Source organism: Otolemur garnettii, unplaced genomic scaffold (assembly GCF_000181295.1).
Source record: "Otolemur garnettii isolate 467f Iridium unplaced genomic scaffold, OtoGar3 scaffold00025, whole genome shotgun sequence".
NCBI classification, from domain to species: Eukaryota; Metazoa; Chordata; class Mammalia; order Primates; family Galagidae; genus Otolemur; species Otolemur garnettii.
The window spans coordinates 16,862,569-16,877,668 of NW_003852420.1; the positions used below are offsets into that span (position 1 = coordinate 16,862,569).

Below are 15,100 nucleotides of genomic sequence, written 5' to 3' on the forward strand. Positions count from 1 at the left end.
AAAAAAAAAAAAAAGAAATAGAAAGGAAGCAAAAAATGCCTCTAAGCCAGTAGTTCTCAACCTTCCTAATGCCGTGGCCCTTTGATACAGTTCCTGTGGGTTGTGCCCCACAGGTTGAGAACCACTGCTCTAAGCAGTTAAAATGGACACCTTAAAATTCCCAAGTCAAAGCTTACACACTTCCTCATCAAAGGGGCCCTCATACTCTTTAGACATGATCATAACAACCTGGATCATTTGCTTTCCCAAACCACGGCAAATCAGAAGGGGCATATGCAGGTGGGAGTGGAGGATTCAAAATTCAAGCACACTGACAGCAGTAAAGATTAAGAGCTAATAACTGGGAAGCAGATAGGAACTATGAAAAAAATGAATGAGAACTTAAAGCCCAGCAGTTAGAGCCATTAGTGCAGTAAACAGCCTCTCTAATCCAGGTAGCACTGCTGCATTACAGCAAGATCCAACTGCTGGTAGTCACAATGGTGAATTTCAGGCAACAAGAAAGGGTTATAGTCAGTATCTTATTTAAGGAAGCCTAAAACTCCATTAGAATAATTTTGGCACTTAAAAGTATAAGTTTCTATTCCTAGAAAAATCCTCTTATTCCCTAATGATGTCAGACAAAGAAGTTGCTGCACCCATGAATGTTTAATCTAAAGCAGGACATTCTTGCTGCTCTTTCACACCCTTACTTGGCTGAGCCGTAGAGCTCCCAGGCTTTGGCAATTCCCATGGCTAATCCTTTGCTGGGATTATTGGAGAGGATCTTGGCAGCTTCTTTGGTCTTGTTCAGGACATTGAGAACATGTCTGTTGGAAGACAGACGGTTTTTTAATAACTGGATGGACCTAGAAGATCCCCGCTGCCCATGACTTCACAGATACTGATAAGAACACCACTCTGAGGATCAGCCACACACTAAAAATCTTCTTACCATCACACTCCTGGAGGATCCACTTCAGGCTGAATACCCTGGGCTGCCCTAAACCTGGCCTCTGGTATACAGGCCCAGAGGAGCCCTGAGATCCTTATTCCATCCCTCCTCATCCTAGCCTCCCAGTGAGGTGGAGCCCCTTACCCTGGGCCCCCAGATGCTGCCTAAATTCCTGCTGCAGACCTTCTGAAATCATTGCAACCTGGAGCATCACTGTTGGCTAGAAATGGATGCTACTAGGGTCTTAGATGCAAACCCTTGCATTCCTCTTCTGCTTTGAATTCTGACCTCCTATCAAGCCCTCAAACACGTCAAGTTCTTTGTCACCCTGAGGCTCTTAGAGATACTGTTCCCTCTGCCTGCAACACAAACTTGTAAATGAAGGGGCAGGACTAGATGAGTCATGAAGTCCCTTTTCTCTCTGACATATCAAGAATCTGATGGCAAGTGAAAACTGCGCCTTGGGGATAAACATATGACCCAGAACCCAAGAAGGCACAGTTATAGCTGTAGATACCGAGCCCAACCAGCGATAGTAGGCCCACCAGGCTGTCATGCCACAGGTATGCCTGGGGACACTCAAGGGACCCACCGATGCACAGCTGGGGTCCGGGAGGCTAGGCCCCCGAAGCTGGCAGAGATGGTGTTGATTTCAATCTGTTTCAGGGCTGGACAGCCATTTGCGCTGCGCTGGAACATGTAGTCTGAGCGGTTCAGGCCCAGGAACACAGTCTGTGGGGAGAACTGAAGGCTGAGGACGTCTGCCTGAGAGCTGACCCTGGGGGCCTCGCCACAGAGCAGACAGGTACCATGGACACCAGCTACCACTCCCAAACCCAGTGGGATCCAGTGAGAAGCAGATTCCCATGAGCTTAGGGCGTGGGCCAAATTCTTCTGGTAAAAAAAAAAGAAAAAGAAAACACACACACACACACACACACACACACAGACACACACACACAAAGATGGGAGGGGCGGGTTCCAGATTGGGGTAGGGCTGGAAACGGTTACCTGGGCAATGCCCTCTTTCAGGACTTGCTTGTGGATATCAAAGAGACGTGCAGTAAAGTCATCCCTTTTGATGGTGCTAGAGGAGAAAACAGAAAACATTTTCCAGGCTTCATGGGACCTTAGAAATCAGAGTCTCACCCCTATTCATTGATCCCTGAATCCTGTATCTATTAGCTAAAATGTGAACATTCACCCCAAACTGGTAGAGAATAGTGGTTAAGAATCCAGCTTGAGGCTCAGTGCCCATAGCACAGTGGTTACAGCACCAGCTACGTACACCAAAGGTGGCAGGTTCAAATCTGACCTGGGCCAGCTAACCAACAATGACAATTGCAACAAAAAATAGCTGGATATTATGGCGGGCACCTGTAGTCCCAGCTACTTGGGAAGGTGAGGCAAGAGAATCACTTGAGCCCAGGAATTTGAGGTTGCTGTGAGCTGTGATGTTACAGCACTCTACTGAGGGCGACATGGTGAGACTCTGTTTCAAAAAAAAAAGAATCCAGCTCTAGGTGGCGCCCATAGCTCAGTAAGTAGGGTGCAGGCCACATATACTCTGAGGCTGGCAGGTTCGAGCCCAGCCTGGGCCTGCTGAACAACAATGACAACTGCAACCAAAAATAGCTGGGCATTGTGGCAGGCACCTGTAGTCCCACCTACTTCGGAGGCTGAGGCAAGAGAATCACTTAAGACAAGAGTTTGAGGTTGCTGTGAGCTGTGATGCCACAGCTCTCTACTGAGGGCAACATAGTGAGACTGTGCCTCAAAAAAAAAAAAGGAAAAGAAAGAAAGAAAGAAAAAAGAATCCAGCTCTATAGCCAGATGACCTTGGTTCAAATCCTGCCTCTACCACCTATCACTAGGCAACCTCAGGGAATCATTTTGCCCTCTGTGTCTCAGTTTGCTCATCTGTAAAATGAAGAGAAAAATAATTATGTTTATATTGTAGAGTTGTGGTAAAAAGTAAATGAGATAGGCTTGGCGCCTGTGGCTCACGTGGCTAAGGTGCCAGCCATATACACCTAAGGTGGCGGGTTCGAATCCAGCCCGAGCCCACCAAACAACAATGATGGCTGCAACCAAAAAATAGCCAGGCGTTGTGGCAGGCACCTGTGGTCCCAGATACTTGGGAGGCGGAGGCAGGAGATTTGCTTGAGCCTAGGAGATGGAGGTTGCTGTGAGCTGTGATGCCACAGCACTCTACCCAGGGGGACAGCTTGAGGCTCTGTCTCAAAAAAAAAAAAAGTAAATGAGTAAATGAGATATTACATTCAAAGCACTGAACAGTGTCTGATCCCAAGAAGAACTCAAAAATGGCACATGCTGTAACTTTTTTATACTTGAATAGTTTTGATGGTTGGTAAGCTTTCTGGTTAAACTAACATTTACTCTCCATAGCTTCTCTTACACTCTGGGACCGCCCAGGACAAGTCATCTTCTCTTCCCCTATGACAGCCTTTAGAGATTAGAAAACAGCAGGCTGGGTATGGTGGCTTGTGCCTATAATCCTAATACTCTAGGAGGCAAAGGTAGAAGGATCATTTGAGGTCAGGATTTTAAGACCAGCCTGAGCAAAAGCCAACTCCTGTCTCTACTAAAAATTGAAAAAATTAGCCATGTGTGGGGACACATGGCTTTAGTCCCAGTTACTGGGGAACCTGAGGCAGGACTGCTTAAGCCCAGAAGTTTGAGGTTGCAATGAACTATGATGACGCCACTGCACTCTAACAGGGCAAAAAAGCCAGACTCTGTCTCTAAAAACCCAAATTTGGGGAGATTAAGAGACAGTACTTACGCCCTGTGCACCAATTGGATTTTTCTGACCCAAGCTAAATAAATTTTTTTTTTTCCTTCAGCTAGTCCTCATATGATGTGATTTCCTCAGGGAAGCCTTCCTTGTCTGGGTCAGAAATCCCTGCTCTGTGCTGTCATAGAGCTGTGGCCCTCCCCTTTATAGCACTGATTGCTGTTACAATTTTTCATTTTATTTATGTGATGATTGGTTTTGACTATAAGCTGAGTGAGGATGGGGGTCTTGTCTGTAGCTGGCTCATCATCACATGTAACACGTGGTGGGGCCCATCCAGTATGTTTTTTTTTTTTTTGAGACGGAGCCTCAAGCTATCCCCCTGGGTAGAGTGCCATGGCATCACGCTCACAGCAACATCCAACTCCTGGGCTGAAGCGAGTCTCCTGCCTCAGCCTCCCAAGTAGCTGGGACTACAGGCGACTGCCACAGCACCTGGCCATTTTTTGGTTGCAGCCATCATTGTTGTTTGGCGGGCCCGGGCTGGGGATTCGAACCCGCCACCTTAGGTGTATGTAGCTGGCGCCTTAGCTGCTTGAGCCACAGGCGCCTAGCCCATCCAGTATGGTTTTATGGCGACTCAGGAAGAGGCACAGTAAGAGGAATCCCCAGGTAATTAGCACCACACTTGCCGTCTCTCAAGATTCAGGCTACATTCTGTATACCCGCTCAGGCTCACCTTGTCACAGGGACCCCGCAGCACACCAGCATGGGGGTGGGGTGGGAGTGGGGATGGGGAAGCCAAGTAGCTCAAGTTTGATCTGAAGTTCCTCTGTTCCCCAGCCAGCTCTCTCCCAAAGGTGAGCTCTCTCATGCCAGCCCTTGGGGAAGAGGAGAGTCCCCAGCTGGGCTTCAGCCTTCAGAGAAGTTGGGACACATTTTCCTTTTTCTGAAGAGGTGTTTCACTTCATGTGCCCTGGGGCCCTTCTCCCTTAACAGCTTGGGTTTGTGTGCTGAGAGGAGAGAGGCACAGGGAGGGGAGGGGTTGCAGAGATGGGCCCTGGGAAGGTCTCTCACATAACTGCATCATTAGGGTAAAGGTCTTAAACGAGGCTATTCCTATTTCCCAAAATGCAGATTTGCAGGCACAAAGCTGGGCCCATTCTGAGAAAGATTTGGGGGAAAGGCGGTAGTTAGATCCTCACATTCGTGACTCACTGGGTTTGGGGCTGCAATTCAATAGTTTCCAAACTTCTTAATATTAGGATTCCTTCTTATATTTACCTCACACCAAGGTGCACTTATAAAAAGATTTGGTCTCAGGGCAGTGCCTGTGGCTCAAAGGAGTAGGGTGCTGGCCCCATATACCAGAGGTGGTGGGTTCAAACCTAGCCCTGGCCAAAAAAAAAATAAAGATTTGGTCTCTAGCAAAATAATCTAGTTATTCTTGAAATATTAATCAAAGACACATAATTACAGGTTGAGTATCCGTTATCCAAAATGCTTAGGAACAGAAGTGTTTTGGATTTTGGAATATTTGCATATTCATAATGAGATATCTTAGAGATGTGACCCAAGTCTAAATACAAAATTCATTTGTGCTTCATAGTCATCTTATATATAATACATAGTCTTTAGGTAATTTTACACACTATTTTTTTTTTTTTTTTGAGAAAGAGCCTCAAGCTGTCCCCCTGGGTAGAGTGCCGTGGCATTATAGCTCACAGCAACCTCCAACTCCTGGGCTCAAGCAAGTCTCCTGCCTCCGCCTCCCAAGTAGCTGGGACCACAGGCGCCCACCACAACGCCCGGCTATTTTTTGGTTGCAGCCGTCATTGTTGCTTGGCGGGTCCGGGCTGGGGATTCGAACCTGCCACCTTAGGTGTACGTGGCTGGCGCCTTAGCCGGTTGAGCTATAGGTGCCCAGCCTACACACTATTTTTAATAAATTTTGTGCACGAAACAAAGTTTTGACTATTTTGACTATGACCTGTCACATAATGTCAGGTGTGGAATTTTCCACTTGTGGTGGCATATTGGTGCTCAAAAAATTTTGGATTTTGGATTAGGGATGCTCAACCTGTATGGTATATATACACTAGTATGTATGTGTGTATAAAACTTTTATATATATTTAATTCTAAAACAAAGTATTGGTGTGGCCCAGTCTGGACCCCATCCCACCCAAAGATGAGAGGCCTGAGGTGACAAGAGAAGGCGACTGCACAGAAGAAGTAGGACATCTGAATTTAAACCAAATAACCATTCTTATCCTCTGTTTTCATTGAAAATAAGGCTGACTTTCTCTAAGTACAAATGGATATATCAATCTTCAAAGCAGGAGGGTCACATCTCACAGAAAGTCAACAATGAAAGGGACCTTAGATTTAAGCCAATCTCTCCATTTTTCAGATGAAGAAACTGAAGCTCAGAAAAGGAAAGGGACTTGCTTGAGGCCATGTAAATAAGTGGCAGACACAGCTTTCTTGACTCCTACTAGTTTTTCTTTTCCCTGTCCTGTATCCCACCAAATCAACTGACACGGCAACACCTCCTGGCTCCCCAGTCATCTCAACCCTTGGTTTTAGCAGCTCCTGGCTCCCCATGCTTCACCACCTGGTACCTGGAGAGCGTTTGCTGCAGGAAGGCAGCATTCTGGCTGACAGCATCCACTAGCAGGTTGAAGTCCATCTGCACAGCATAGGCTTGCTCCATCAGGGCACCAGGGACCACTGAGGGGAAGAGCGTGAATGGAGCATAGCTCACCACCTGATCAAGGAGAGAGAATGGGGCAGAGGTAGAGCACCCGTGAATGGGTTGTCTTCCTGCAAACACAACCCCCTTGATAACCCCATGGTATGTCTGGCCTACATTTACTGAGGACACACCGACTACAGATTAGTGGTTACCTTGGGAGGGATGAGAGGGGAAGAAGGTATTTAAAGAGAACTTACAGATTCTATGATATTCTACCTCTACAATTAAGAGAATGAGAAGTAGCTGGGCATGATGGGTCATGCCTATAATCCCAGCACTTTGGGAGACCAAGGTGGAAAGATGAGTTAAGGCCAGAAGTTTGAGACCAGTGCCTGGGCACCATACCAAGACCCTGTTTCTTAAAAAAAAAAAGAAAGAAAAGAAATGAATCGGCTGAGTATGGTGGTGTGTACTTATAGTCCTAGCTACTAGAGAGGCTGTGGGAGAATCCTTTGAACCCAGAAATTCAAAGCAGCTGTGAGCTATGATCATGCCACTACTCTAGCCTGAAAGATAGAGCAAGACCCTATCTCTTAAAAAAACAAAAAGAGAGAAGAAGCCACAAAACATTATTGAACACATACTATATGCAGGGCACTATTTTAAATGCTTTACATGGGTTAATCATATAATCCTGTGAGGAAGATACTATTATTATCCACACTTAACAGATAAGAGACCTAAAACAGATAGGTCCAAAATTATATTCAGCTGGTAAGTGATGCTGGGATTTGAACCAGGATGGTTACTAAACAACACACACACACACAAACACACATGAGCTCCTAGCTGGTTAATGTTCAAGCTCAAGTCCCTCCAAGTGTCAGGAGCTCACACCCCAGTCCTCTGCCTTTTGATTGGGCAGAGGAAGAGTCCTGCTTGTAGGGCTGCATCAGAAGTAAACTATGACCTCCGGAGTAGAAGACAGGAGGTCACGAGTGGTTCCCCCCAATGTTAGAGATGGTGACTCAGGTTAACAGGCCTAGAATTCAGCGGGATTCTGGATTCTTTGGACTTTAACAAATAGCCAAGAAACCCAAAGGCCATCTAGGATACTGTTTTTAGAAGAGGGAAATACATTCTGAGATTCTCAACAAAAAATGAACTAGAACTTGGCTCACAGATGATAAGATGGCCTTGTGACTTGTATTATGAAGCATTCCTGAGTTTAACCTTTAGTTCATATCAGTTTGCCATTATGGTACTATGGTAGTTAGAACTTGGTAGTTTATGGTGTTAGAACTTGGCATTTCCTAGCACTCTGACAGGCTAAGGCAGGTAGATTGCTTGAGCTCAGGAATTCAAGACCAGCCTGAGCAAGAGTGAGACCCTATCTCTACTAAAAATAGAAAAACTAGGCTCAGCTTCTGTAGCTCAAGAGGCTAGGGTGCCAGCCACACACACTGGAATTGGTGGGTTCAAATCCAGCCTCGGCCACCAAACAACATTGACAAGAAAAAAAAAAATAGCCGAGCATTGTGGCAGGTGCCTATAGTCCCAGCTACTTGGGAGGCTGAGACAAGAGAATCGCTTAAACCCAAGAACTGGAGGTTGCTGTAAGCTGTGATGCCACAGCACTCTACTATCTAGGACAACAGCTTGAGACTCTGTCTCAAAAAAAAAAAAGAAAAGAAAAAGAAAAACTAGCCAGCTGTCCTGGCAGGCGCCTGTGGTCTCAGCTATTCAGGAGGTAGAGGCAACAGAATTGCTTAAGCCCAAGAGTTAGAGGTTGCTGTGAACCATGACCCCACGGCACTCTACCCAGGGTGAGACTGTATCAAAAAAAAAAAAAAAAAGAACTTGGCATTTGTATATTTATTTTTGGAATAGTATTATTTTGAATAGATAATACACACACACAATACAAAATTCAAAAGAGACATAGAATACATAATCAGAAGTATGTTTCACTTCCATTCTCGCTCCAGTCACCCAGTTCTCCTCCCCAGAGGCAAATGGTAGACTACTGCCTCACCCATCCTTCCAGACATCTTTATACTGACATCCATGTATACATACATAGTTTCTCTTTTAACATACACATTATGTTATATATACATTGTTCTTTCCCTAGATTTCTAAATATTTCCTTATACATTCAAATGGAGCAGTCTTTTTTGAGCCAGAGTCTTGCTCTGTTGCCTGGCTTAGAGTGCCATGGTGTCATCATAGCTTACTGCTCCTGGGCTCCAGCAATCCTCCTGGCTCAGCCTCCTGAATAGCTGGGACTATAGGCATGTGCCAATATGCCTAGTTAATTTTTGTATTTTTCGTAGAGACAAGGTCTTTCTCTTGCCCAGGCTGGTCTCAAACTTCTGATCTCAAGCAATCTTCTTGCCTTCGCCTCCCAGATTGCTAGGATTATAGGTGTGAGCCAATACCCTTGGCCACTCACATTCTTTTTAATGGCTATATAGTATTTCATTTTTTGGTTATGCCCTAATTTATTGAATCTAGCCTTATATCGATATTTAGGTGCTTTTTTCCCTATTACCATCAGTGCTTCAGTGGGTATCCTAGGATATGTATTCTAGGTATTTTGTGTATGAGAAAGCCCATAAATTCTAAATATCTTTCTTTTTTTTTTTTTTTTGTAGAGACAGAGTCTTACTCTATCGCCCTGGGTACAGTGTCATGGCTTCACACAGCTCACAGCAACCTCCAACTCCTGGGCTTAGGAGATTCTCTTGCCTCAGCCTTCCAAGTAGCTGGAACACTACAGGTGCCTGCCACAACGCCCGGCTATTTTTTTGTTGCAGTTTGGCCAGGGCTGGGTTTGAACCCGACACCCTTGGTATATGGGGCCAGTGCCCTGACCACTGAGGCACAGGCACTGCCCTAAATTCTAAATTTCTAAACGTAAACATGCAGGCAGGCAAGATGGCTCATATCTGTAATCCCAGCACTTTGAGAGCCTGAGGCAGGATCCCTTGAGCCCAGGGGTTCAAGACCAGCCAGAGCAATATAATAAGATCCTATTTCTAAAAAAAAATTTAGAAAATTAGCCAAGCATGGTGGCATGTGCCTGTAGTCCCAGCTACTTGGGAGGCTGAGCCAGAAGGATAGCTTGAGTCCAGGAATTCAAGACTATTGTGAGCTATGACTATACCACTGCATTCCAGCCTGAGCAACAGAATGAGATCCCATCTCTAAAAAAGCATTTGTTTTAAATAAAAGAAATAAAAATTTTAAAAAACTGTAAATGTTACATAAATCCATTTTAAATTTTGCTAGCTAACACCCAAATTACCCTCCTCAGCATTTTCTCAGCATCTTTTTTTTTTTTTTCAGAGATGTGGTCTTGATATGTTGCCCCAGGCTAGAGTCCAGTGCCTTTCACAGTTGTTACCATTATCTGCCACAGGTATCTTCATCTCAGACATAAATGGGCTCAAGTGAGCATCCTGCCTTAGCCTCCTGAGTAGTTGGGACTAGAGGCATGCCACCAAGCCTAGTCTCAGTATCTATTTTAAGATAAAACTGAGGAAAAGTATTTGTAAGAATAAGGTTAATTCAGCCTGAAGCCTTTATGAGTTACAACGGGAATCATTACAGACTATGTAAGGGATGACCTAATACCATGAGTACATGTATATGACTACAGGGGGCGTTTCCTTGGCTTTTAATCTCAGAACTCTGCCTTCCCCAACAAGTTCCATCTGGTCTAAAAGACTCTCAGAGAGTTTTTCTGCTAAGACTTCCTTCTGCCTTTGTCCTCAGGACTCTATGCTTTCCTGAATTTAGGATCAATAGTACATAGCTGTCTTCTGCTGTCCACAGGCAAAAGGCTGAAACATACTTTTGATAGAGACATAAATATAGAATAACATTGTTCTACTATTTTAAAAAACTATAACATATGCATGACAATAAAATTCTGCTTTGACTCAAGGAAACAATAATAGGGAGAGATGGGAATTGTGGCAAATAGAAGAACTTGCTTCTTATCTAAAGATGGCAGCCCAAAACTCTGCTCTAGTCAATCACTGCCATGTAAGAAAAATGAACCAGAGTTGCCAGATGATCTCATTTTTTTTTTTTTTTTTTTTTGCAATTTTTGCCCGGGGCTGGGTTTGAACTCGCCACCTCCAGCATATGGGGTCAGCACCCTACTCCTTTGGTGCCACCCATGATCTAATTTTTCAAAATAAGTTGGAGTTGGGTTGCTAGAGTCTTACTTTGTCTCCTTGGTAGAGAGCAGTGGCATCATAGCTCACAGCAACCTCAAACTCTTGGGCTCAAGTGATTCTCTTGTCTCAGCCTCCCAAGTCACTGGGACTACAGGTGCCCACCTGGCTATTTTTAGAGTTGGGGTCTTACTCTGGCTCAGGCTGGTCTTGAACCTGTGAGCTTAGGCAATCTACCCCTCAGCCTCCCAGAGTGCTAGGATTACAGGCATGAGCTACCGTGCCCCGCCTTCATGAGTTTTTTTTTTTTTTAATTAATGTTGCCTCTGACTTTTTAAAAATAATCTGGTTAAGGCCAGACACAGTGGCTCATACCTGTAACCCTAGCACTCTGAAAGGCCAAGGTAGGAGGATCACTTGACTAGCCTGAACAAGAGTGACACCTGTGTCTACTAAAAATAGAAAAAATGGATTGGCGCCTATAGCTCAAGCTGCTAAGGAGCCAGTCACATACACCAGAGCTGGCAGATTCGAATCCAGCCTGGGCTTGCCAAACAACAATGACAACTACAACCAAAAAATAGCTGGACATTGTAATGGGTGCCTGTAGTCCCAGCTGCTTGGGAGGCTGAGGCAAGAGAATCACTTAAGCCCAGGAGCTGGAGGTTGCTGTGAGCTGTGATGCCACCACAGCACTCTACCCAGGACCACAGCTTGAGACTCTGTCTCAAAAAATTAATTAATTAAAAATAAAAATAGAAAAAATTAGTTGGGCATTGTAATGGGTACTGGTAGTCTCAGTTATTTGGGAGGCTGACACAGGAGGATCACTTGAGCCCAGGAGTTTGAGGTTGCTGTGAGGTATGATGACAGCACTCTAACCTGGGCAACAGAATGTGACTCTGGCTCGAAAAAAAAAAAAAAAAGAAAGAAAAAGAAAAAACATTTAAAGTATGAGATTTTAAAAAGTTATGGTTTTGACTCACTAGTTCTACTTTTATATATTAAGCCTAGAGAAAACTCACCTAAGTACCCAAATAGGCATGTATGTGTATGGTCCCTAAAAATCACCTAAATAGCTAAAGGAAAGTTAAACCGTGATATATCCACACCTGGAATACTATGCATCAGCATGAAGCTGACCCTAATGGAAGGCATTAGAAAGAGTTCTAAGACAAACTATTGGATGGAAAACAAAAACACATCATAAGATAATATACACAATCCAATTTTTAAAAAAACTACGTATTTCTATATATACCTATAAATGTACGTATGTATATAAATGCACAAAGACCTAAAAGGCTATGTCACGAACCAATTATAGAGAAGGCAGTATGATTAGGGAGCTCATGGGGCAAAGTGCTTTAAGTGAATTATCTTCTAATTCTCTTATCAACCCAATGAAGTTGATCCTATTCTTCCTTTTTTATTTTTAAAGAAACTATAAGGGTGACTTGCTGAAGTAAGACTTCAAAGCCCACATTTAAATTTGATTATGCTACTTGTAGAAATCAGTTTAGTGATTGAGAAAAATAATTCAAAAGAGATGTGGTCTCTCATGTAATGGAGCTGCCCCTGGCTTGGTACGGGCCAGACAGTAGGCAGTGGGAGCCAGAACAGTGTGGTTAATGCTGTGGGGAGGGGCAGGGGGCTTACATCCGAGGAGCTGGGCTCCTGTGAGGTTCTCAGTAACACTCCTTCAGCCAGGGCCCGGTCCACAGCCTGTCGTGCCAGCTCCTCCAGCTGCTGCTCATCCTGCAAGAGGCTCTCCCAGCTGGTCGCCATCCCAACACCTGTGACAGGAGGAGAAAGGAGTGCTTGGTGAGAGGGCCTGGGGCCCCGTAGCTACTGAAACAGTTGACCAGCCCAACACTGTGGGACCCTAACATCTGTTGGAAAGGACAGTGTGGTGCACGGGAGTAAACACTGGCTGGTTACAGCCTTTAACAACTTCAATGTGCACAAAACAGAAAGCTTGACAAAGCATTTCCATTGTCACTTTCTCTTTTGATTCCCAATATAATGGCATTATTCTCATAGTATGGAAGCATAGGCTCAAAGCGGTGAAATGACTTGCCCCAAGTAATGAGTGATGAAGCCTGGACTTGAACTCATATCTCAGGACTCCTAGCCTAGTGCCCTTCATTAGAGAAACTGGCACTAAAAAATCAGATATGATCAGAGTAAGTTCCTTCTCCTTCCAGGGTTACAGATTTCCTACCTGTGAAGCAGGGGACTGGGGGTTGGTCAGTGATTTCCAAACCTGGCTGAACATTCTGGGGACCAAAGAACACAGATTCCTTGGTCCCACTCCAGACATTTGAGTTCAAGAAGTCTAAAGAAAGGGAAGGATTTAGGGTCTATATTTTTAACAAGCTTTCCTGGGATGGGTATCACTGCAGTAGATTATGAATTTCTCTTCTAGTTCTAATAATTCAGGTCAGCAAATCTCAAATAAATTATAAATAAATAAATTTGGGGAATACCATGACATGCAGATAGGGTGAACTTCTCCCTCATACTAGCCAGAAGCAGGAAATTATTACATTCTATGTATGGACAGCTATTATCAGAGCACCAAAAGACAGAAAATATTTTGAGAAATTACAATAGTAGGATGGGAATAACTGACACCCACATGTCCAGGAAGTCAGACTAGTTGCCCAGTGACACATGGAAGTATACCAACCCACCCGTTGATGCTCATTCATTTTGCAGCTGGCCTCAGGGGTTTATGACCTGATAAAAATCTGGAAATACCAATCACTAATTTTGTTCTTCTCCATTGTTGTTTAATTTTAAGAACAAAATGTGGCTGCTCAACTCAGTGGTCCCCAGCGAAAGAGTTAGACAATGATAGGTAGCCTCCATCACATTCAACTCTGTCCCCCTCTTAGAATGACAGCACTGGTGCTAGTACAATCATGAAAGTCTGCCAGCCTCAGCACAATGCTTTGAAAGAATGAGCATGTGATCTCAAGAGGGTCCTAACAATATCCCTGTTGGGTGAGAAATAGATGAGGGTAGTCTTAGTTCTAGAGTCAAGCAGACCTGGGTTTGAGTCTATAATAATATTATTTCCCTTTTTAAGTAAGGGTGCCATGTGGATTAAATGAGAAAAAGCTGTGTGAAATTTCTCAGCACTGTTTGGAGCTCTGTACATGAGACCTTTTTTGGGCTGTTCTCACTTTACAGGTGGACAAGACTTGCTAGAAATCACATAGCCTGGTGGCACAGCCAGGACAAGAACCCATTACTTCGAAAATAAAGAGATGAAACCCTCTATTGGCCCCTATCTCTTCACAACTATGAAATTTCAACATCTTTGTCTACTGATGGCCTTTTGTTTAGTTGGTTAACACTGGTATGCCTTAATGCCAGGCTCTTGGTTGGGTACTGGGATAGAAAGAAGAATAAGACTATGAAAAATACTGAGCCCTTCGTTTTTCTTATTCTAGTCTCCCATCTTCTTGTGGCTTTATTTCTGTTTTGCTGATGATACTCAAATACTGTATCTTCACAGCAGTATCTACCTTCAAACTAGAATATCCTATTGCTTCCTGGGAGTCCCCACCGAACCAGAGTAGAATTGGTCATCTCCCCACAAATCCGGCTTCTCTTCTGATGAACCCCGCCCTGGTATGCAGTACTTCTTTCTTACATTCCACTCCCCCCACCCCATCCTATGGATTCTGCTGCCTAATTATATACAGTACTTTGAATTCCTTCATTTCTTTGCCTCACCACTTCCTAGCCTGGGTCACGATCATCTCTTCTCTGAGCACTAAGATTCAGAGGTATGAATGACCTCTGAATCAGTGAGCGGAATACACCAGCCTCTGTCCCTTCCAGGTCTTGGCACGTGCGGTTTTCGCTTTGGAACACTCTCCACCACTCCTCCCCAGCGTTCACTATTTCGTTTTGTTCCCTACGCCCAGGGCTTCTATAGCCCATTACTTATCCCTGTATTGTGAGACAGTGCTTGTCTTCATCACTTTTCTGCCTGTGACTGGCGCCTAGAGCTGTATTCAATGAACGCTAACGAATGAACTATGAATGAATGACAGACGAAAGCCTTCAGACGCCCACGGGAAACTGGCAGGACTTTAATCCTTAGGGCGAGGCCAGTGCCTGCCTGGGGCCCTTGCCTGCCCAGGCCTGTCTCACCGGCCCCTTCGCTCCCACCTGGACAAAGTTTGGATCTAATCGCTCCCGCTGTTTCTTTAACTCAGGTTCTACCCTCACTGGCAAGGTGTCCCCAACGTCAGCCCGATCAAGAAGCAAGAGATCTAGAAAATCTGATGTCCACACAAACTAGCCCAACCCCCTCACTGGACACCAGTTGCCCCATGGGTGCGACAGGTTTGAGCCACAAGCATTCCCAGCCTCCGGGTTCCGATCGCTCTGCAGACCCCTCCCTCAAGTCTTTCCTCACAAGGAATCATGACCCACGCCGGCCGCCGTTGCCATGCCCCAACCTACTTGTCCGCCGTCCAGCCGCGCGCAGCACTCAGGTCCCTC

The 15,100-nt window shown here is 44.8% G+C and overlaps 1 protein-coding gene across 2 annotated transcripts in view; it reads right to left on the minus strand.

Annotated features, from left to right (window-relative positions):
* Positions 1 to 15,100, minus strand: part of GSS (glutathione synthetase) — a 26,532-nt gene extending 11,432 nt beyond the window's left edge. The window contains exons 1-6 of one of the 2 annotated variants that reach the window (XM_012804125.1): positions 15,062 to 15,100; positions 12,236 to 12,372; positions 6,316 to 6,461; positions 1,946 to 2,021; positions 1,527 to 1,666; positions 693 to 809 (exon numbers count right to left, since the gene is read on the minus strand). In XM_012804125.1, coding sequence (XP_012659579.1) covers positions 693 to 809; positions 1,527 to 1,666; positions 1,946 to 2,021; positions 6,316 to 6,461; positions 12,236 to 12,364 — 608 coding nt within the window. In that variant the 5' untranslated portion in view covers positions 12,365 to 12,372; positions 15,062 to 15,100. Of the gene's footprint in view, positions 1 to 692; positions 810 to 1,526; positions 1,667 to 1,945; positions 2,022 to 6,315; positions 6,462 to 12,235; positions 12,373 to 15,014; positions 15,032 to 15,061 lie in introns of those variants that run through there. The other variant, XM_003788119.2, reaches the window with a different exon arrangement.